Source organism: Heptranchias perlo, chromosome X, assembly GCF_035084215.1.
Source record: "Heptranchias perlo isolate sHepPer1 chromosome X, sHepPer1.hap1, whole genome shotgun sequence".
NCBI classification, from domain to species: Eukaryota; Metazoa; Chordata; class Chondrichthyes; order Hexanchiformes; family Hexanchidae; genus Heptranchias; species Heptranchias perlo.
The window spans coordinates 13898377-13920719 of record NC_090370.1 but is presented as its reverse complement, the minus strand read 5'-3'; the positions used below and the strand labels follow the sequence as shown (position 1 = coordinate 13920719).

General features: G+C 45.6%; 1 protein-coding gene across 2 annotated transcripts in view; it reads left to right on the top strand.

The window, feature by feature from the left end:
• The first annotated feature begins 420 nt into the window (after positions 1 to 420).
• stac3 (SH3 and cysteine rich domain 3) overlaps positions 421 to 22343 on the top strand; it is an 88222-nt gene continuing 66299 nt past the window's right edge. For both annotated transcript variants that reach the window (XM_067976755.1, XM_067976756.1), the window contains exon 1: positions 421 to 494. In XM_067976755.1, the coding sequence (XP_067832856.1) occupies positions 474 to 494 (21 nt within the window). In that variant the 5' untranslated portion in view covers positions 421 to 473. The remainder of the gene's footprint in view (positions 495 to 22343) is intronic.

Below are 22343 nucleotides of genomic sequence, written 5' to 3'. Positions count from 1 at the left end.
ACGACCTTCTGACTGAGAGATGAGAGTTTGACCCACTGAGTCACAGCATGATGATATTATGCAAAGTAGAGGTGCAAATGATGTCAGATTTGGTAACTCTGCCAAAGTGTTCCTGTCCTTCACACAATAAAGTAAATAATCCCTTTGTTGGCTATTTTTGGCCTTGAAATTTGGTTGAAATGTACTTTGAAGCGAGCAGGTGTTAAATCTAATGCTTCAGAAATTTCTTGCTGTTAACAGCGTCAGGAAGGGGGATGGGAGTTGATTCACTGCGGGCCCATCAGTTGGGAAATCTAAACATGAAGTGTGACTGGGCCACTGGCAGCTCACATGATACCCTGGTTTGGTTCATCCTCTGATGTTGGGAACAGGCAGGACATCCCCTCTCATTTCACAGCTGCACCAAACAACCGGCAAACTCTGAGCTGCTGCCATCAGATCCGGTGAGACTCAGTCCGCAGGGAAGTGGAAACATGAAGAAAAATGTGTTTCAGGTAGGACCTTAATGGCTACGGGGAAAGAGCAGGGGGAGGGGAGGGAGGGAGAGGGACGAATTGAACAGCTCTTCTGAAAAAGCCAGCTCAGCAACGACGGGGCGAATGGTCATTTTCTCTGCTGTAAGATTCGATGAAATTCCATAACAAGTGCATTGAGTAGAGTAGACTTGGTATATTAACTGTTACACCCAACTGTTTTCCGTGATTTTTCCCTTTATGTCTGTACTTTTCCATCTACCCGGAATTAATTATCTTCCCCAAACCTCTCGTTTGAAGATATTTCAATATGACCCCTCCACCCCACCTCCAAACTTCATGTAAGTTACATCTTAAGAGACAGGTCAGGGAGGGAGGAAATATTGGGCTGAATTTCCATCCCAGTGGACCAGTGTAATTCATAATTCAGACAACCTTTATCCTCTGTGCTGACTCCCTCAATAACCCTCATGGTCATCGCAATCTTCACTTACTTATATTTTCTTTCATCTTTGTCTGCTCATCATTTCCCAGAATTTTGCCGCAGAATCCTGCAGTTTAATTGTGATCAGGAGATTGCCTTGGGACGCGTGCCTGAGAGAAGCTCAACTTCATCTCGATTCCAGTCAATGATCATTGACAACTGTTGTGTGTGTTTCTGATGATTCGTGTCGGAAACTGAATGTCTCATATCAATAGAAATATAAACAGGGTGCTGTTCAGTGTTAGAACAGAGCTTCATACTGAGGGTAGGGTGTGCAACAGAGAGAGTGTTATAACTGAGAGTCTTATACTGAGGGTGGGGTGTGTAACAGAGAGAGTGTTATAACTGAGAGTCTTATACTGAGGGTGGGGTGTGTAACAGAGAGAGTGTTATAACTGAGAGTCTTATACTGAGGGTGGGGTGTAACAGAGAGAATGTTATAACTGAGAGTCTTATACTGAGGGTGGGGTGTAACAGAGAGAGTGTTATAACTGAGAGTCTTATACTGAGGGTGGGGTGTGTAACAGAGAGAGTGTTATAACTGAGAGTCTTATACTGAGGGTGGGGTGTGTAACAGAGAGAGTGTTATAACTGAGAGTCTTATACTGAGGGTGGGGTGTAACAGAGAGAATGTTATAACTGAGAGTCTTATACTGAGGGTGGGGTGTAACAGAGAGAGTGTTATAACTGAGAGTCTTACACTGAGGGTGGGGTGTAACAGAGAGAGTGTTATAACTGAGAGTCTTATACTGAGGGTGGGGTGTAACAGAGAGAGTGTTATAACTGAGAGTCTTATACTGAGGGTGGGGTGTGTAACAGAGAGAGTGTTATAACTGAGAGTCTTATACTGAGGGTGGGGTGTAACAGAGAGAGTGTTATAACTGAGAGTCTTATACTGAGGGTGGGGTGTAACAGAGAGAGTGTTATAACTGAGAGTCTTATACTGAGGGTGGGGTGTAACAGAGAGAGTGTTATAACTGAGAGTCTTATACTGAGGGTGGGGTGTGTAACAGAGAGAGTGTTATAACTGAGAGTCTTATACTGAGAGTGGGGTGTGTAACAGAGAGAGTGTTATAACTAAGAGTCTTATACTGAGAGTGGGGTGTGTAACAGAGAGAGTGTTATAACTGAGAGTCTTATACTGAGGGTGGGGTGTAACAGAGGGAGTGTTATAACTGAGAGTCTTATACTGAGGGTGGGGTGTAACAGAGAGAGTGTTATAACTGAGAGTCTTATACTGAGGGTGGGGTGTAACAGAGAGAGTGTTATAACTGGGAGTCTTATACTGAGGGTGGGGTGTAACAGAGAGAGTGTTATAACTGAGAGTCTTATACTGAGGGTGGGGTGTAACAGAGAGAGTGTTATAACTGGGAGTCTTATATTGAGGGTGGGGTGTAACAGAGAGAGTGTTATAACTGAGAGTCTTATACTGAGGGTGGGTGTAACAGAGAGAGTGTTATAAGTGAGAGTCTTATACTCAGGGTGGTGTGTGTAACAGAGAGAGTGTTATAAGTGAGAGTCTTATACTCAGGGTGGTGTGTGTAACAGAGAGAGTGTTATAACTGAGAGTCTTAGACTGAGGGTGGGGCATTGTTAGATCACCAAGTAGACTATCCAAATCCAAACTATATAGATTCAGCCTCCAAAAGTAGATCAGCTTATTGGTTTTATTGATATCAATTTCGAGTAGAAGCAAGGTAGCCATCTTTATACTTACTCGTAGCCTGTTCCTCAGCTTCTGCCTTGCGCTCTGATTCCAATCCCGGCAAGTTCTCAGCACCAAAAGCAAAGAATTGCTGAAAGTGAGCACACTGATACACCTCGATAGACAATGTCAGATGACGAGCTCGAATCCTATTAATTATGCATTATTGTCATGTGATCCCTATGTGTAATATACGACTGCACCAGTAGATGGCGATCTCACACCACATACACTCCGTTCTCACTGCAATGTCGGTGTCTTTTCATTTCTCACAGGACAATATAAGACAAGTTTGCATGGTTGTAAACATGACACCTTAACAGCTGGATTCTCGACATGTTGATCCCAAAATAGCTTTCGTTCTGACACAAACCCTTTGAAGCATCTTAAATTGCATTAACCTGACACCTCCTGATTACTTAGCATTGCCCGATGGAATTCCAACGACCTCATCGAAACTGTGTGGAAGCCTCGACCACACAGAATACATTGTCATAATACAAAGATATCAATGCTGACTTCTGTATTATTAATCTGTTTTTCCTATTGTATTATACACTGTCCGACAGGTGTAACAGAGAGAGTGTTATAACTGAGAGTCTTATACTGATGGTGGGGTGTGTGAGAGAGTGTTATAACTGAGAGTCTTATACTGAGGGTGGGCTGTGACAGAGAGAGTGTTATAACTGAGAGTCTTATACTGAGGGTGGGGTGTGTAACAGAGAGAGTGTTATAACTGAGAGTCTTATACTGAGGGTGGTGTGTAACAGAGAGAGTGTTATAACTGAGAGCCTTATACTGAGGGTGGTGTGTGCAACAGAGAGAGTGTTATAACTGAGAGTCTTATACTGAGGGTGGTGTGTAACAGAGAGAGTGTTATAACTGAGAGCCTTATACTGAGGGTGGGGTGTAACAGAGAGAGTGTTATAACTGAGAGTCTTATACTGAGGGTGGGGTGTAACAGAGAGAGTGTTATAACTGAGAGCCTTATACTGAGGGTGGGGTGTAACAGAGAGAGTGTTATAACTGAGAGTCTTATACTGAGGGTGGGGTGTAACAGAGAGAGTGTTATAACTGAGAGTCTTATACTGAGGGTGGTGTGTAACAGAGAGAGTGTTATAACTGAGAGTCTTATACTGAGGGTGGGGTGTAACAGAGAGAGTGTTATAACTGAGAGTCTTATACTGAGGGTGGGGTGTAACAGAGAAAGTGTTATAACTGAGAGTCTTATACTGAGGGTGGGGTGTGCAACAGAGAGAGTGTTATAACTGAGAGTCTTACACTGAGGGTGGGGTGTGTAACAGAGAGAGTGTTATAACTGAGAGTCTTATACTGAGGGTGGGGTGTAACAGAGAGAGAGTGTTATAACTGAGAGTCTTATACTGAGGGTGGGGTGTAACAGAGAGAGTGTTGTAACTGAGAGTCTGAAACTGTGGGTGGGGTGTAACAGAGAGAGTGTTATAACTGAGAGTCTGATACTGAGGTCGGGGTGTAACAGAGAGAGTGTTATAACTGAGAGTCTTACACTGAGGGTGGGGTGTAACAGAGAGAGTGTTATAACTGAGAGTCTTATACTGAGGGTGGGGTGTAACAGAGAGAGTGTTATAACTGAGAGTCTTATACTGAGGGTGGGGTGTAACAGAGAGAGTGTTATAACTGAGAGTCTTATACTGAGGGTGGTGTGTGTAACAGACAGAGTGTTATAACTGAGAGTCTTATACTGAGGGTGGGGTGTGTGACAGAGAGAGTGTTATAACTGAGAGTCTTAGACTGAGGGTGGGGTGTAACAGAGAGTGTTATAACTGAGAGTCTTACACTGAGGGTGGGGTGTCACAGAGGGAGTGTTATAACTGAGAGCCTTAGACTGAGGGTGGGGTGTCACAGAGGGAGTGTTATAACTGAGAGTCTTACACTGAGGGTGGGGTGTAACAGAGATAGTGTTATAACTGAGAGTCTTATACTGTGGGTGGGGTGTAACAGAGAGAGTGTTATAACGGAGAGTCTTATACTGAGGGTGGGGTGTGTAACAGAGAGAGTGTTATAACTGAGAGTCTGATACTGAGGGTGGGGTGTAACAGAGAGAGTGTTATAACTGAGAGTCTTATACTGTGGGTGGGGTGTAACAGAGAGAGTGTTATAACTGAGAGTCTGATACTGAGGTCGGGGTGTAACAGAGAGAGTGTTATAACTGAGAGTCTTACACTGAGGGTGGGGTGTAACAGAGAGAGTGTTATAACTGAGAGTCTTATACTGAGGGTGGGGTGTAACAGAGAGAGTGTTGCAACTGAGAGTCTTATACTGAGGGTGGGGTGTAACAGAGAGAGAGTGTTATAACTGAGAGTCTTATACTGTGGGTGGGGTGTAACAGAGAGAGTGTTATAACTGAGAGTCTTATACTGAGGGTGGGGTGTGTAACAGAGAGAGTGTTATAACTGAGAGTCTGATACTGAGGGTGGGGTGTAACAGAGAGAGTGTTATAACTGAGAGTCTTATACTGTGGGTGGGGTGTAACAGAGAGAGTGTGAAAACTGAGAGTCTTATACGGAGGGTGGGGTGTGTAACAGAGAGAGTGTTATAACTGAGAGTCTGATACTGAGGGTGGGGTGTAACAGAGAGAGTGTTATAACTGAGAGTCTTACACTGAGGGTGGGGTGTAACAGAGAGAGTGTTATAACTGAGAGTCTTATACTGAGGGTGGGGTGTAACAGAGAGAGTGTTATAACTGAGAGTCTTATACTGAGGGTGGGGTGTAACAGAGAGAGTGTTATAACTGAGAGTCTTATACTGAGGGTGGGGTGTAACAGAGAGAGTGTTATAACTGAGAGTCTTATACTGAGGGTGGGGTGTGCAACAGAGAGAGTGTTATAACTGAGAGTCTTATACTGAGGGTGGGGTGTGTAACAGAGAGAGTGTTATAACTGAGAGTCTTATACTGAGGGTGGGGTGTAACAGAGAGAGAGTGTTATAACTGAGAGTCTTATACTGAGGGTGGGGTGTAACAGAGAGAGAGTGTTATAACTGAGAGTCTTATACTGAGGGTGGGGTGTAACGGAGAGAGTGTTGTAACTGAGAGTCTTATACTGTGGGTGGGTTGTAACAGAGAGAGTGTTATAACTGAGAGTCTTATACTGAGGGTGGGGTGTGTAACAGAGAGAGTGTTATAACTGAGAGTCTGATACTGAGGGTGGGGTGTAACAGAGAGAGTGTTATAACTGAGAGTCTTATACTGTGGGTGGGGTGTAACAGAGAGAGTGTTATAACTGAGAGTCTGATACTGAGGTCGGGGTGTAACAGAGAGAGTGTTATAACTGAGAGTCTTATACTGAGGGTGGGGTGTGTGACAGAGAGAGTGTTATAACTGAGAGTCTTAGACTGAGGGTGGGGTGTAACAGAGAGAGTGTTATAACTGAGAGTCTTACACTGAGGGTGGGGTGTCACAGAGGGAGTGTTATAACTGAGAGCCTTAGACTGAGGGTGGGGTGTCACAGAGGGAGTGTTATAACTGAGAGTCTTACACTGAGGGTGGGGTGCAACAGAGATAGTGTTGTAACTGAGAGTCTTATACTGTGGGTGGGGTGTAACAGAGAGAGTGTTATAACTGAGAGTCTTATACTGAGGGTGGGGTGTGTAACAGAGAGAGTGTTATAACTGAGAGTCTGATACTGAGGGTGGGGTGTAACAGAGAGAGTGTTATAACTGAGAGTCTTATACTGTGGGTGGGGTGTAACAGAGAGAGTGTTATAACTGAGAGTCTGATACTGAGGTCGGGGTGTAACAGAGAGAGTGTTATAACTGAGAGTCTTACACTGAGGGTGGGGTGTAACAGAGAGAGTGTTATAACTGAGAGTCTTATACTGAGGGTGGGGTGTAACAGAGAGAGTGTTATAACTGAGAGTCTTATACTGAGGGTGGGGTGTAACAGAGAGAGAGTGTTATAACTGAGAGTCTTATACTGTGGGTGGGGTGTAACAGAGAGAGTGTGAAAACTGAGAGTCTTATACTGAGGGTGGGGTGTGTAACAGAGAGAGTGTTATAACTGAGAGTCTTATACTGAGGGTGGGGTGTAACAGAGAGAGTGTTATAACTGAGAGTCTTACACTGAGGGTGGGGTGTAACAGAGAGAGTGTTATAACTGAGAGTCTTATACTGAGGGTGGGGTGTAACAGAGAGAGTGTTATAACTGAGAGTCTTATACTGAGGGTGGGCTGTGACAGAGAGAGTGTTATAACTGAGAGTCTTATACTGAGGGTGGGGTGTAACAGAGAGAGTGTTATAACTGAGAGCCTTATACTGAGGGTGGTGTGTGTAACAGAGAGAGTGTTATAACTGAGAGTCTTATACTGAGGGTGGTGTGTAACAGAGAGAGTGTTATAACTGAGAGCCTTATACTGAGGGTGGGGTGTAACAGAGAGAGTGTTATAACTGAGAGTCTTATACTGTGGGTGGGGTGTAACAGAGAGAGTGTGAAAACTGAGAGTCTTATACGGAGGGTGGGGTGTGTAACAGAGAGAGTGTTATAACTGAGAGTCTGATACTGAGGGTGGGGTGTAACAGAGAGAGTGTTATAACTGAGAGTCTTACACTGAGGGTGGGGTGTAACAGAGAGAGTGTTATAACTGAGAGTCTTATACTGAGGGTGGGGTGTAACAGAGAGAGTGTTATAACTGAGAGTCTTATACTGAGGGTGGGGTGTAACAGAGAGAGTGTTATAACTGAGAGTCTTATACTGAGGGTGGGGTGTAACAGAGAGAGTGTTATAACTGAGAGTCTTATACTGAGGGTGGGGTGTGCAACAGAGAGAGTGTTATAACTGAGAGTCTTATACTGAGGGTGGGGTGTGTAACAGAGAGAGTGTTATAACTGAGAGTCTTATACTGAGGGTGGGGTGTAACAGAGAGAGAGTGTTATAACTGAGAGTCTTATACTGAGGGTGGGGTGTAACAGAGAGAGAGTGTTATAACTGAGAGTCTTATACTGAGGGTGGGGTGTAACGGAGAGAGTGTTGTAACTGAGAGTCTTATACTGTGGGTGGGTTGTAACAGAGAGAGTGTTATAACTGAGAGTCTTATACTGAGGGTGGGGTGTGTAACAGAGAGAGTGTTATAACTGAGAGTCTGATACTGAGGGTGGGGTGTAACAGAGAGAGTGTTATAACTGAGAGTCTTATACTGTGGGTGGGGTGTAACAGAGAGAGTGTTATAACTGAGAGTCTGATACTGAGGTCGGGGTGTAACAGAGAGAGTGTTATAACTGAGAGTCTTATACTGAGGGTGGGGTGTGTGACAGAGAGAGTGTTATAACTGAGAGTCTTAGACTGAGGGTGGGGTGTAACAGAGAGAGTGTTATAACTGAGAGTCTTACACTGAGGGTGGGGTGTCACAGAGGGAGTGTTATAACTGAGAGCCTTAGACTGAGGGTGGGGTGTCACAGAGGGAGTGTTATAACTGAGAGTCTTACACTGAGGGTGGGGTGCAACAGAGATAGTGTTGTAACTGAGAGTCTTATACTGTGGGTGGGGTGTAACAGAGAGAGTGTTATAACTGAGAGTCTTATACTGAGGGTGGGGTGTGTAACAGAGAGAGTGTTATAACTGAGAGTCTGATACTGAGGGTGGGGTGTAACAGAGAGAGTGTTATAACTGAGAGTCTTATACTGTGGGTGGGGTGTAACAGAGAGAGTGTTATAACTGAGAGTCTGATACTGAGGTCGGGGTGTAACAGAGAGAGTGTTATAACTGAGAGTCTTACACTGAGGGTGGGGTGTAACAGAGAGAGTGTTATAACTGAGAGTCTTATACTGAGGGTGGGGTGTAACAGAGAGAGTGTTATAACTGAGAGTCTTATACTGAGGGTGGGGTGTAACAGAGAGAGAGTGTTATAACTGAGAGTCTTATACTGTGGGTGGGGTGTAACAGAGAGAGTGTGAAAACTGAGAGTCTTATACTGAGGGTGGGGTGTGTAACAGAGAGAGTGTTATAACTGAGAGTCTTATACTGAGGGTGGGGTGTAACAGAGAGAGTGTTATAACTGAGAGTCTTACACTGAGGGTGGGGTGTAACAGAGAGAGTGTTATAACTGAGAGTCTTATACTGAGGGTGGGGTGTAACAGAGAGAGTGTTATAACTGAGAGTCTTATACTGAGGGTGGGCTGTGACAGAGAGAGTGTTATAACTGAGAGTCTTATACTGAGGGTGGGGTGTAACAGAGAGAGTGTTATAACTGAGAGCCTTATACTGAGGGTGGTGTGTGTAACAGAGAGAGTGTTATAACTGAGAGTCTTATACTGAGGGTGGTGTGTAACAGAGAGAGTGTTATAACTGAGAGCCTTATACTGAGGGTGGGGTGTAACAGAGAGAGTGTTATAACTGAGAGTCTTATACTGAGGGTGGGGTGTAACAGAGAGAGTGTTATAACTGAGAGTCTTATACTGAGGGTGGGGTGTAACAGAGAGAGTGTTATAACTGAGAGTCTTATACTGAGGGTGGGGTGTGCAACAGAGAGAGTGTTATAACTGAGAGTCTTATACTGAGGGTGGGGTGTGTAACAGAGAGAGTGTTATAACTGAGAGTCTTATACTGAGGGTGGGGTGTAACAGAGAGAGAGTGTTATAACTGAGTGTCTTATACTGAGGGTGGGGTGTAACAGAGAGAGAGTGTTATAACTGAGAGTCTTATACTGAGGGTGGGGTGTAACGGAGAGAGTGTTGTAACTGAGAGTCTTATACTGTGGGTGGGGTGTAACAGAGAGAGTGTTATAACTGAGAGTCTTATACTGAGGGTGGGGTGTGTAACAGAGAGAGTGTTATAACTGAGAGTCTGATACTGAGGGTGGGGTGTAACAGAGAGAGTGTTATAACTGAGAGTCTGATACTGAGGTCGGGGTGTAACAGAGAGAGTGTTATAACTGAGAGTCTTACACTGAGGGTGGGGTGTAACAGAGAGAGTGTTATAACTGAGAGTCTGATACTGAGGGTGGGGTGTAACAGAGAGAGTGTTATAACTGAGAGTCTTATACTGAGGGTGGGGTGTAACAGAGAGAGAGTGTTATAACTGAGAGTCTTATACTGAGGGTGGTGTGTAACAGAGAGAGTGTTGTAACTGAGAGTCTTATACTGAGGGTGGGGTGTCACAGAGGGAGTGTGATAACTGAGAGTCTTGCACTGAGGGTGGGGTGTAACAGAGAGAGTGTTATAACTGAGAGTCTTATACTGATGGTGGGGTGTGTGAGAGAGAGTGTTATAACTGAGAGTCTTATCCTGAGGGTGGGCTGTGACAGAGAGAGTGTTATAACTGAGAGTCTTATACTGAGGGTGGGGTGTGTAACAGAGAGAGTGTTATAACTGAGAGTCTTATACTGAGGGTGGTGTGTAACAGAGAGAGTGTTATAACTGAGAGCCTTATACTGAGGGTGGTGTGTGTAACAGAGAGAGTGTTATAACTGAGAGCCTTATACTGAGGGTGGGGTGTAACAGAGAGAGTGTTATAACTGAGAGTCTTATACTGAGGGTGGGGTGTAACAGAGAGAGTGTTATAACTGGGAGTCTTATACTGAGGGTGGGGTGTAACAGAGAGAGTGTTATAACTGAGAGTCTTATACTGAGGGTGGGGTGTAACAGAGAGAGTGTTATAACTGAGAGTCTTATACTGAGGGTGGGGTGTGCAACAGAGAGAGTGTTATAACTGAGAGTCTTATACTGAGGGTGGGGTGTGTAACAGAGAGAGTGTTGTAACTGAGAGTCTTATACTGTGGGTGGGGTGTAACAGAGAGAGAGTTATAACTGAGAGTCTGATACTGAGGGTGGGGTGTAACAGAGAGAGTGTTATAACTGAGAGTCTTATACTGTGGGTGGGGTGTAACAGAGAGAGTGTTATAACTGAGAGTCTGATACTGAGGTCGGGGTGTAACAGAGAGAGTGTTATAACTGAGAGTCTTACACTGAGGGTGGGGTGTAACAGAGAGAGTGTTATAACTGAGAGTCTTATACTGAGGGTGGGGTGTAACAGAGAGAGTGTTATAACTGAGAGTCTTATACTGAGGGTGGGGTGTAACAGAGAGAGAGTGTTATAACTGAGAGTCTGATACTGTGGGTGGGGTGTAACAGAGAGAGTGTTATAACTGAGAGTCTTATACTGAGGGTGGGGTGTGTAACAGAGAGAGTGTTATAACTGAGAGTCTGATACTGAGGGTGGGGTGTAACAGAGAGAGTGTTATAACTGAGAGTCTTATACTGTGGGTGGGGTGTGTAACAGAGAGAGTGTTATAACTGAGAGTCTGATACTGAGGGTGGGGTGTAACAGAGAGTGTTATAACTGAGAGTCTTACACTGAGGGTGGGGTGTAACAGAGAGAGTGTTATAACTGAGAGTCTTATACTGTGGGTGGGGTGTAACAGAGAGAGTGTTATAACTGAGAGTCTGATACTGAGGTCGGGGTGTAACAGAGAGAGTGTTATAACTGAGAGTCTTACACTGAGGGTGGGGTGTAACAGAGAGAGTGTTATAACTGAGAGTCTTATACTGAGGGTGGGGTGTAACAGAGAGAGTGTTATAACTGAGAGCCTTAGACTGAGGGTGGGGTGTCACAGAGGGAGTGTGATAACTGAGAGTCTTACACTGAGGGTGGGGTGTAACAGAGAGAGTGTTATAACTGAGAGTCTTATACTGAGGGTGGGGTGTAACAGGGAGAGTGTTATAACTGAGAGTCTTATACTGAGGGTGGGGTGTGTCACAGAGAGAGTGTTATAACTGAGAGCCTTATACTGAGGGTGGGTGTGTAACAGAGAGAGTGTTATAACTGAGAGTCTCATACTGAGGGTGGTGTGTAACAGAGAGAGTGTTAGAACTGAGAGTCTTATACTGAGGGTGGGGTGTAACAGAGAGAGTGTTAGAACTGAGAGTCTTATACTGAGGGTGGGGTGTAACAGAGAGAGTGTTAGAACTGAGAGTCTTATACTGAGGGTGGGGTGTAACAGAGAGAGTGTTATAACTGAGAGTCTTAGACTGAGGGTGGGGTGTGTAACAGAGGGAGTATTATAACTGAGAGTCTTATACTCAGGGTGGGGTGTAACAGAGAGAGTGTTATAACTGAGAGTCTTATACTGAGGGTGGGGTGTAACAGAGAGAGTGTTATAACTGAGAGTCTTACACTGAGGGTGGGGTGTAACAGAGAGAGTGTTTTCACTGAGAGTCTTATACTGAGGGTTGTAGGGGGTATGGTGTGTGTCAGCTTCGCCCCTGACTTCTGAGTGGTCCGAATCGCTCCCACTCCCTGGGTTCTCGACCTTTGACTTATTTGGTGGTTGTGACAAAGTGCAGCAGACAACTGGTTTTGGTGCAAGAAACTTTGACCTTTATTCAAGAGAGGAAATGAAACTCAACAATCTTAACACTCTAATAAAATGGGGAACACTTCAGTACACGTGAGAAATATTACCAATCCCACTCTACTAGCTGAGTTGGACTCTGAAAGACCAGAGATAATGCTCACCAAACGAATCCTTGTACAGTAATTCACCCAGAGGTAAGTCAGGAATAGATTGTAGAGTGGAAACTTTGCGGATCTTCGGTTTTCTCCCGAGTTGGTTTTCTTTGGTCGCGGTGGCCCAATATTACCCGGTTGGTTGCTGGTAATATTCGGTTGGTTGTTTCGTAAGGCCCTTGTTGCCGCAAGGTGTCTGATGGTCACTGGGGCTGTTGCTCTGGTTTCTTCTTGTGTGTCGGCCTGCTTCTCGAGCTGCTGACCTTCTCTCTCTTGCCCCCTCGCCTTGTTGAACTGTCTCCTCCCGAGCTGTTGAACAATCCTTTGCCCTTGCAGGTCTGCTGACCGGTTCTCTCATGTCGGGTTCGTTGGTCTCGCTGGAAGCTGCTCTCCTTCCAGAGACAGGCAGAACAAGAGAAGCAGAACACAAGAGCCAGAGAGAGAGAGAGAGAGCGAGAGAGAGGTTTCGAGTTTCCACCTCTATATCCATCTCTTACAATGGTCTTTGTCACTTTAAAAAAAACACTTCATGTCTGTTTAAACAGTTCTTACAAAGTCCTTAAGAATTTTTGATGGTCCCTCATCATGTTGCAATTGCTTCTCCCGATGGGTCATTGTTAATTCCAATTTTTAGAGCTTGTCACACAAGGCTTCCTTTTGTATCCAATGTTCCAGGTGTTGCTGGCTTTTGCTTTAAAAAAAAGACGTGGCCCCACCATGTCTGGAGCAGTTGCCTCTTTCAATGGCTGACTGCCTTTCGAATGAGTGCTGAGTGTTGACCACCTGCTGTCGGTTTTGCATTAAAACAGAGACATGTCTGAAGCAGTAATTCTCCCACATTCCACTGTGTGTGTGTTGTTGATTCGTCTGGTGACCTCTCACCTATCCTTCCATCTTAGGATTTAAGTCAATGGCCAAAGTTTTTCCATACTCAGTGAAAAGGTGAATTCCCAGAATTCTTACAGTCGCCCCTACGCGGAAGCGAGTCCCTTAAAGGACGTGGATTCCTCAAAAAGTACTTTTCCCTGGTTGATGCTTCCTGGTGGGTGCGTGTGTGAGTCACCCTGAAATGGTTACAAAGAGTCCAAAGTCCTTTTCTTGAGGGTTTTTCTCCGTGTTTTGGGGGATCTGTGAATTTTGAGAATCTTACAGGGTGGGGGGTGCAACAGAGAGAGTGTTACAACTGAGAGCCTTTTACTGAGGGTGGGGTGTGTAACAGAGGGACTGTTACAACGAAGAGTCTTATACTGAGGGTGGGGTGCAACAGAGAGAGTGTTATAACTGAGAGTCTTATACTGAGGGTGGGGTGTAACAGAGAGAGTGTTATAACTGAGAGTCTTATACTGAGGGTGGGGTGTAACAGAGAGAGTGTTATAACTGAGAGTCTTATACTGAGGGTGGGGTGTAACAGAGAGAGTGTTATAACTGAGAGTCTTATACTGAGGGTGGGTGTAACAGAGAGAGTGTGAAAACTGAGAGTCTTATACTGACAGTGGGGGTGTAACAGAGAGAGTGTTAGAACTGAGAGTCTTATACTGAGGGTGGGGTGTGTAACAGAGAGAGTCTTATACTGAGGGTGGGGTGTAACAGAGAGAGTGTTATAACTGAGAGTCTTATACTGAGGGTGGGGTGTGTAACAGAGAGAGTGTTATAACTGAGAGTCTTATCCTGAGGGTGGGTTGTAAAAGAGAGAGTGTTGCAACTGAGAGTCTTATACTGAGAGTGGGGTGTAACAGAGAGAGTGTTATAACTGAGAGTCTTATACTGAGAGTGGGGTGTAACAGAGAGAGTGTTATAACTGAGAGTCTTATACTGAGAGTGGGGTGTAACAGAGAGAGTGTTATAACTGAGAGTCTTATCCTGAGGGTGGGTTGTAACAGAGAGAGTGTTGTAACTGAGAGTCTTATACTGAGGTTGGGGTGTAACAGAGAGAGTGTTATAACTGAGAGTCTTATACTGAGGGTGGAGTGTGTAACAGAGAGAGTGTTATAACTGAGAGCCTTATACTGAGGGTGGGGTGTAACAGAGAGAGTGTTATAACTGAGAGTCCTATACTGAGGGTGGGCTGTGTAACAGAGAGAGTGTTATAACTGAGAGTCCTATACTGAGGGTGGGCTGTGTAACAGAGAGAGTGTTATAACTGAGAGTCCTATACTGAGGGTGGGCTGTGTAACAGAGAGAGTGTTATAACTGAGAGTCTTATACTGAGGGTGGGGGGTAACAGAGAGAGTGTTATAATTGAGAGCCTTATACTGAGGGTGGGGTGTAACAGAGAGTGTTATAACTGAGAGTCTTATACTGACGGTGGGGTGTAACAGAGAGAGTGTTATAACTGGGAGCCTTACATCGCACCCTCAGTATAAGACTCTCAGTTATAACACTCTCTCTGTTACATCCCACCCTCAGTATAACAGAGTGAGTGTTATAACTGAGAGTCTTATACTGAGGGTGGGTGTAACAGAGAGAGTGTTATAACTGAGGGTCTTATACTGAGAGTGGGTGTAACAGAGAGTGTTTCACTGTGAGTCTTATACTGAGTGTGGTGTGTAACAGAGAGAGTGTTATAACTGAGAGTCTTATACTGAGGGTGGGGTGTAACAGAGAGAGTGTTGTAACTGAGAGTCTTATACTGAGGGTGGGGTGTGTAACAGAGAGTGTTTCACTGTGAGTCTTATACTGAGGGTGGGGTGTGTAACAGAGAGAGTGTTATAACTGAGAGTCTTATACTGAGGGTGGGGTGTGTAACACAGTGTGTTATAACTGAGAGAAGGACTGGAACATGTCGAGCTCTTACCTGAATCAGATGATCTCGGTTCATGCCCAACTCCAGATCTTGAACCCATAATCTAGTTTAAAACTGCAGTGCTGCATTGTCGGCGTTGCTGTATTTTGGATGAGACGACAATCTAAGGACCCCACCTCATCGAATCATCGAAAATTTACGGCACAGAAGAGGGCATTGGGCCCATCATGTCTGCGCTGGCTGAAAATGAGCTACCCAGTGTAATCCCACTTTCCAGCACTTGGTCCGTGGCCCTGTAGGTCACAGCATTTCCGGTGCACATCCAAGTAAGCTTTAAATGAGTTGAGGGTTTCTGCCTCGACCACCCTTTCAGGCAGTGAGTTCCAGACCCCCACCACCCTCTGGGACACAGCTCCTCCTGCCTCCTGCCCAGGTGGACCTGAAAGATGCTGTGACCGTATTTGAACAAGAACATGGAGTTCCCTCCTGTTCCCTGGCCAGCTATCTTCCTTCGAGTAGAACCAACGAAAAAATAGATTGACTGATCATTGATCTCATTTCTGTGCGTGAGACCTTGCTTTGCTCAAAATTGGCTGTTGCATTGATGTAGACATCAGCAGTGGCTACACTTCAGAAGTAATCCATTGGTTGTAACTTGCCATGGAATGTCTGGACATCTATGGGATGTGACAAGGTAGCTATATAAATGGAAGTTCTTCTGGCATTTATTGATAGGAGGGTTCCTTTTAAAAGGGGCAGCTCAAGCACATGGCTAATGGTGTGTCGTAGTAGTTGGTGCTGCACCAGTTTTCCAGGCTGCACTTGTGTTTCAGGAGCTGCCGCCTGATTCTCATCCTCCCTCCGTTGAAAAAGCATAATGGGGTTAGGAATCTGCAGCCCCTGTCGCACACTCCTGCCTTAGCTCTGGTGGAAGCATGGAAGAGGGGGCCTGCAAATTCGGCCATGGCCTGGATACACCAGGCCCCCACCTTGTTCCAGAGGTCCTCACTGGCTTGTTGGGGTTGGAGCCTCCACCTGTCTTTAAACAAGGCCATCGACCCAGGTGGGTCAAACGCGGGGCCTCCCAATTCCCTGTGTCCTCAGGAGGCTCGGCAGCTGGTGAGATCAGATCGGCAAATGGTGGACACGAGCCTATTGGGGTGGGGTCCAGGCTGGGATCTTTCTGGAAGGTGCCCGGCACCCCCCACCCCAACCCTAGCCGTCCACTCTTCTGCAGTTTATGGCCTCAGGAAGAAGGTCGAGCTGGATCTTCCAGAAAACTGAAAGTGCTGGACACACTGGGTCACGGAGCATCTGTGGAGTTCATGTTTCACAGGTGGACAGGTGGACCTGTCTGTATTGAGTTAGCTGATCTCAGCTGGATGCTGCAATTGCCCTCCATGTCCCCATGGGTTAGGTAGAACATCAACCAGGAATTCTGCTCCTTATCACCATTTGAGGATCCCTGGTGGAAAATGCATGTTTATCTCCGGGAAGTTCCTCGGTCGGTTGCCGGCTGAACCACGATCTTCCTGCTTAATTTACTGGCGGCCGATCGGGGGAATCTCCACCCACCCCCCCCCCACCCCCACCGAGGGAACTCCTGGCCTGTGTGTGTGGGCAGGATCGGGCTCAGCTGTGAAGCTCTACGGAATAAAATAGCCTACTCACTGGCTCACAGATGACCAATGGCCAAGTGGGCAAAATGCCAGTGGGAGACTAGCATCAAAAAAGGAGTCAACACCTTTAGGAGAGGAGGAGAAGGATAAAAAATGGCAGAGGTTGTTCAGTGATCGAGCTTGTGTCCACGTTTATCCCTCAAGCTGTGCTATAGGCTGACAAACTATACAGGACATCATATAACACGGTAGGCACTTCCCATCTCCCTGATCTGATGTTCTTACATAACTAATTGGGATAATTAACTGCTCTTTCCAGAGGACAACTTGGTACAGTCTACATGAAGTAAATGTAACGTAGAATTACATAGAATTTACAACACAGAAACAGGCCTTTTGGCCCAACTGGTCTATGCCGGTGTTTATGCTCCACATGAGCATCTTCCCACCCCTCTTCATCTCACCCTATCAGCATCTCCTTCTATTCCTTTCTCCCTCATGTGTTCATCTAATTTCCCCTTAAATGCATCTACGCTATTCACCTCAACTACTCCTTGTGGTAGCACGTTCCATATCATAAGAACATAAGAACACAAGAAATAGGAGCAGGAGTGGGCCATGCGGCCCCTCGAGTTTGCTCCGCCATTCAATCAGATCATGGCTGATCTTCGACCTCAACTCCACTTTCCCGCCCAATCCCCATATCCCTTGATTCCCCTAGACTCCAAATATCTATCGATCTCAGCCTTGAATATATTCAATGACTGAGCATCACAGCCCTCTGGGGTAGAGAATTCCAAAGATTCACAACCCTTTGAGTGAAGAAATTCCTCCTCATCTCAGTCATAGAGTCATAGAGTCATACAGCACGGATAGAGGCCCTTCGGCCCATCGTGTCCGCGCCGGCCATCAGCCCTGTCTACTCTAATCCCATATTCCAGCATTTGGTCCGTAGTCTTGTATGCTATGGCATTTCAAGTGCTCATCCAAATGCTTCTTGAATGTTGTGAGGGTTCCTGCCTCCACAACCCTTTCAGGCAGTGAGTTCCAGACTCCAACCACCCTCTGGGTGAAAAAGTTCTTTCTCAAATCCCCTCTAAACCTCCCGCCTTTTACCTTGAATCTATGTCCCCTTGTTATAGAACCCTCAACGAAGGGAAAAAGCTCCTTAGTATCCATCCTATCTGTGCCCCTCATAATTTTGTACACCTCAATCATGTCCCCCCTCAGCCTCCTCTGCTCCAAGGAAAACAAACCCAATCTTCCCAGTCTCTCTTCATAGCTGAAGCGCTCCAGCCCTGGTAACATCCTGGTGAATCTCCTCTGCACCCTCTCCAAAGCGATCACATCCTTCCTGTAGTGTGGCGACCAGAACTGCACACAGTACTCCAGCTGTGGCCTAACCAGTGTTTTATACAGCTCCATCATAACCTCCTTGCTCTTATATTCTATGCCTCGGCTAATAAAGGCAAGTATCCCATATGCCTTCTTTACCACCTTATCTACCTGTTCCGCCGCCTTCAGGGATCTGTGAACTTGCACACCAAGATCCCTCTGACCCTCTGTCTTGCCTAGGGTCCTCCCATTCATTGTGTATTCCCTTGCCTTGTTAGTCCCTCCAAAGTGCATCACCTCGCACTTTTCCGGGTTAAATTCCATTTGCCACTGTTCCGCCCATCTGACCAACCCATCTATATCGTCCTGCAGACTGAGGCTATCCTCCTCACTATTTACCACCCTACCAATCTTTGTATCATCAGCGAACTTACTGATCATACCTTTTACATTCATATCCAAGTCATTAATGTAGACCACAAACAGCAAGGGACCCAGCACCGATCCCTGTGGTACCCCACTGGCCACAGGCTTCCAGTCACAAAAACAACCTTCGACCATCACCCTCTGCCTTCTGCCACTAAGCCAGTTTTGTATCCAAAGTGCCAAGGCACCCTGGATTCCATGGGCTCGTACCTTCTTGACCAGTCTCCTGTGAGGGACTTTATCGAAGGCCTTACTGAAATCCATGTATACCGCATCCACTGCGTTACCCTCATCCACATGCCTAGTCACCCCCTCAAAAAATTCAATCAAATTAGTCAGACATGATCTTCCCTTGACAAAGCCATGTTGACTATCCCTGATTAATCCTTGCTTCTCCAAGTGGAGACTAATTTTGTCCTTCAGAATTTTTTCCAATAATTTTCCTACCACTGATGTTAGGCTCACTGGCCTGTAGTTCCCCGGTTTTTCCCTACTCCCCTTCTTGAATAATGGTATTACATTAGCGGTTCTCCAGTCCTCTGGCACATCCCCTGTGGCCAGAGAGGTTCTGAATATATGTGTCAGAGCCCCCGCAATCTCCTCCTTTGCCTCACTCCTAAATGACCGACCCCTTATCCTGAGACTATGCCCTCTAGTTCTAGACTCTCCAGCCAGGGGAAACAACCTCTCAGCATCTACCCTGTCAAGCCCTCTCAGAATCTTATATGTTTGAATGAGATCACCTCTCATTCTTCTAAACTTCAGAGAGTATAGGCCCATTTTACTCAATCTCTCCTCATAGGACAACCCTCTCATCCCAGGAATCAAATATCGTGAACCTTCATTGCATCGCCTCTAAGGCAAGTATATCCTTTCTTAGGTAAGGAGACCAAAACTGTACACGGTACTCCAGGTGTGGTCTCACCAAAACCTGTACAATTGCAGCAAGACTTCCTTACTCTTGTACTCTAACCCCCTTGCAATAAAGGCCAACATGCCATTTGCCTTCCTAATTGCTTGCTGTACCTGCATGTTAACTTTCTGTGTTTTGTGTACAAGGACACCTAAATCCCTCTGAACACCAACATTTAATAGTTGTTCTATTCTTCCTACCAAAGTGAATAACCTCACATTTCCCCACATTATACTCCATCTGCCACCTTCATGCCCACTCACTTAACCTGTCTATATCCCTTTGCAGACTCTTTGTGTCCTCCTCACAACTTACTTTCCCACCTAGCTTTGTATTGTCAGCGAACTTGGATACATTACATTCGGTCCCTTCATCCAAGTCTTAATATAGATTGTAAATAGCTGAGGCCCAAGCACTGATCCTTGCGGCACCCCACTAGTTACACCATTCCTACTCTCCGTTTTCTCTATTCATGCTAATATATTAACCTCAACCCCATGAGCCCTTATCTTGTGTAACTATCTTTTATGTGGCACCTTATCAAATTCCTTTTGAAAATCCAAATATACTACATCCACTGGTTCCCCTTTATCTACCCTGCTCGTCACATCCTCAAAAAACTCTAATAGATTTGTCAAACACGATTTCCCTTTCATAAAACCATGTTGACTCTGCCTAATCATATTATGATTTTCTAAGTGCCCTGTTACTACGTCCTTAATAATTACTAATTAACCCTGTCTCATCGCACAAGACAAGATCTAAAATAGCCTGTTCCCTGATTGGTTCCACACATATTGTTCTAGGAAACTGTCTCGAATGCATTCCTCAACTCGTCCTCCAGACTACCTTTGCCAATTTGATTTGCCCAGTCTATATGAAGATTAAAGTCCCCCACGATTATTACATTACCTTTATTACAAGCTCCTCTTATTTCTTGATTAATATTCTGTCCAACACTACAACTACCATTCGGAAGCCTATAAACTACTCCCACCAGTGTTTTCTGCCCCTTGTTATTTCTTATTTCCACCCAGACTGATTCTATTTCCTGATCCTCTGAGCCAAGATCCTTTCTCACCACTGTCCTTATGTCATCCTTTATTATCGGGGCTACACCCCCTCCTTTTCCATTCTGTCTGTCTTTTCAGAACGTCAAGTACGCTGGAATATTTAGTTCCCAACCTTGGTCACCTGGCAACCACGTCTCTGTGATGGTTATTAGATCAAACCCATTTATCTCTATTTGTGCCACTAATTTTAACTTTTTACCATTTGTCACTGATTTGACCTCATTCACTGATGCACCAATACCGTTAAACTCTCTGTCTCTTCCTGTCACACCCAGCTTATCTTTACCCAAATCGCTACACTGCTGAACGGCCTTGACTTTTCTCTTTAGATTTACAAATTTACCCTAACCTGAACCCTCCCCCCTCCCCGACCCCGTTTTAGTTTAAAGCCCTAGTTATTCGATTCGCCAGGACGCTGGTCCCAGCCCGGTTTAAGTGGAGTCCATCCCATCGGAACAGCTCCCTCTTTCCCCAGTACTGGTGTCAGTGCCCCATGAATGGAAACTCCTGTCTCCCACACCAATCTTTGAGCCACGCATTTAACTCTCTGATCTGTTTGATCCTATGCCAATTTGCGTGTGGCTCAGGTAGTAATCCAGAGATTATTACCTTTGAGGTTCTGCTTATTAATTTAGACCCTATCTCCTTGAACTCCCTCAGCAGAACCTCATTCTTAGTCCTACCTATGTAGTTGGTTCCTACATGGACCACGACAACTGGATCCTCCGCCTCATGCTCCAAGTTCTTTTCCAGCCGTGAGGAGATGTCCTTAACCCTGACACTGGGCAGGCAACACAGCCTTCGGGACTCCTGGTCGCGGCTGCAGAGTACAGCGTCTATCACCCTGATTATACTATCTCCTACCACTACCATATTCCTTTTTACTCCCCCCACTTGAATGGTCTCCTGTACCATGGTGCCATGGTCAGTTTGCCCATCCTCCCTGCCACCTTTGTTCTCATCCACTCAGGTAGCCAGTACCTTGTACCTCTTGGACAAAGGCAAAGGCTGAGGCTCCTCCATCACTGCATCCTGGGTCCCCATACCTGCCTGACTCGCAGTCACAGTCGACTATCCCTGACCGCTGACCAAATCTAAAGTACTACTTAACCTGAGGGGTGTGAATGCCTCCTGGATCAAAGTGTCCAGGTAACTCCCCCCCTCCCTGATGCATCACAATGTCTGCAGCTCGGACTCCAGCTCAAAAACTCCGAGCCGAAGATCCTTGAGCTGCAGACACTCACTGCACATGTCGTTGCCTGGGATCACGCTGATCTCCACCAACTCCAACATGGAGGAGTTATGACACACCACCTGCCTGACCATCCCGATCGAACCTTGTTTTATATATTTAATCAATCAAAGTTTTCATGTAATTATTTGACTTGGTTTATTTTTAGTTTTTTATTCAACAAATTAATTTATCTACTTTAAAATAGCTTCCTACTCTTTTTAACTGTTTAGTTATTAGGCTTTGAACTAACACAAACAGATTAACCACTAAAATACTAACCGCTAAACACAATAACCTTCAAAGACACTGACCAAGGACTTGGCATTCCAATGTGACGTCATTTTTTGTCTTTTTCTTGATTTTGTTTTGGATCGTTTTTTGATTTTACCGCTCAGGCCCACTCTCTCCATCCCCTTTATTGATCCTTCAGGCCCACTCTCTCCGTCCCCTTTATTGATCCTTCAGGCCCACTCTCTCCGTCCCCTTTATTGATCCTTCAGGCCCACTCTCTCCGTCCCCTTTATTGATCCTTCAGGCCCACTCTCTCCGTCCCCTTTATTGATCCTTCAGGCCCACTCTCTCCGTCCCCTTTATTGATCCTTCAGGCCCACTCTCTCCGTCCCCTTTATTGATCCTTCAGGCCCACTCTCTCCGTCCCCTTTATTGATCCTTCAGGCCCACTCTCTCCGTCCCCTTTATTGATCCTTCAGGCCCACTCTCTCCATCCCCTTTATTGATCCTTCAGGCCCACTCTCTCCGTCCCCTTTATTCATCCTTCAGGCCCACTCTCTCCGTCCCCTTTATTGATCCTTCAGGCCCACTCTCTCCGTCCCCTTTATTGATCCTTCAGGCCCACTCTCTCC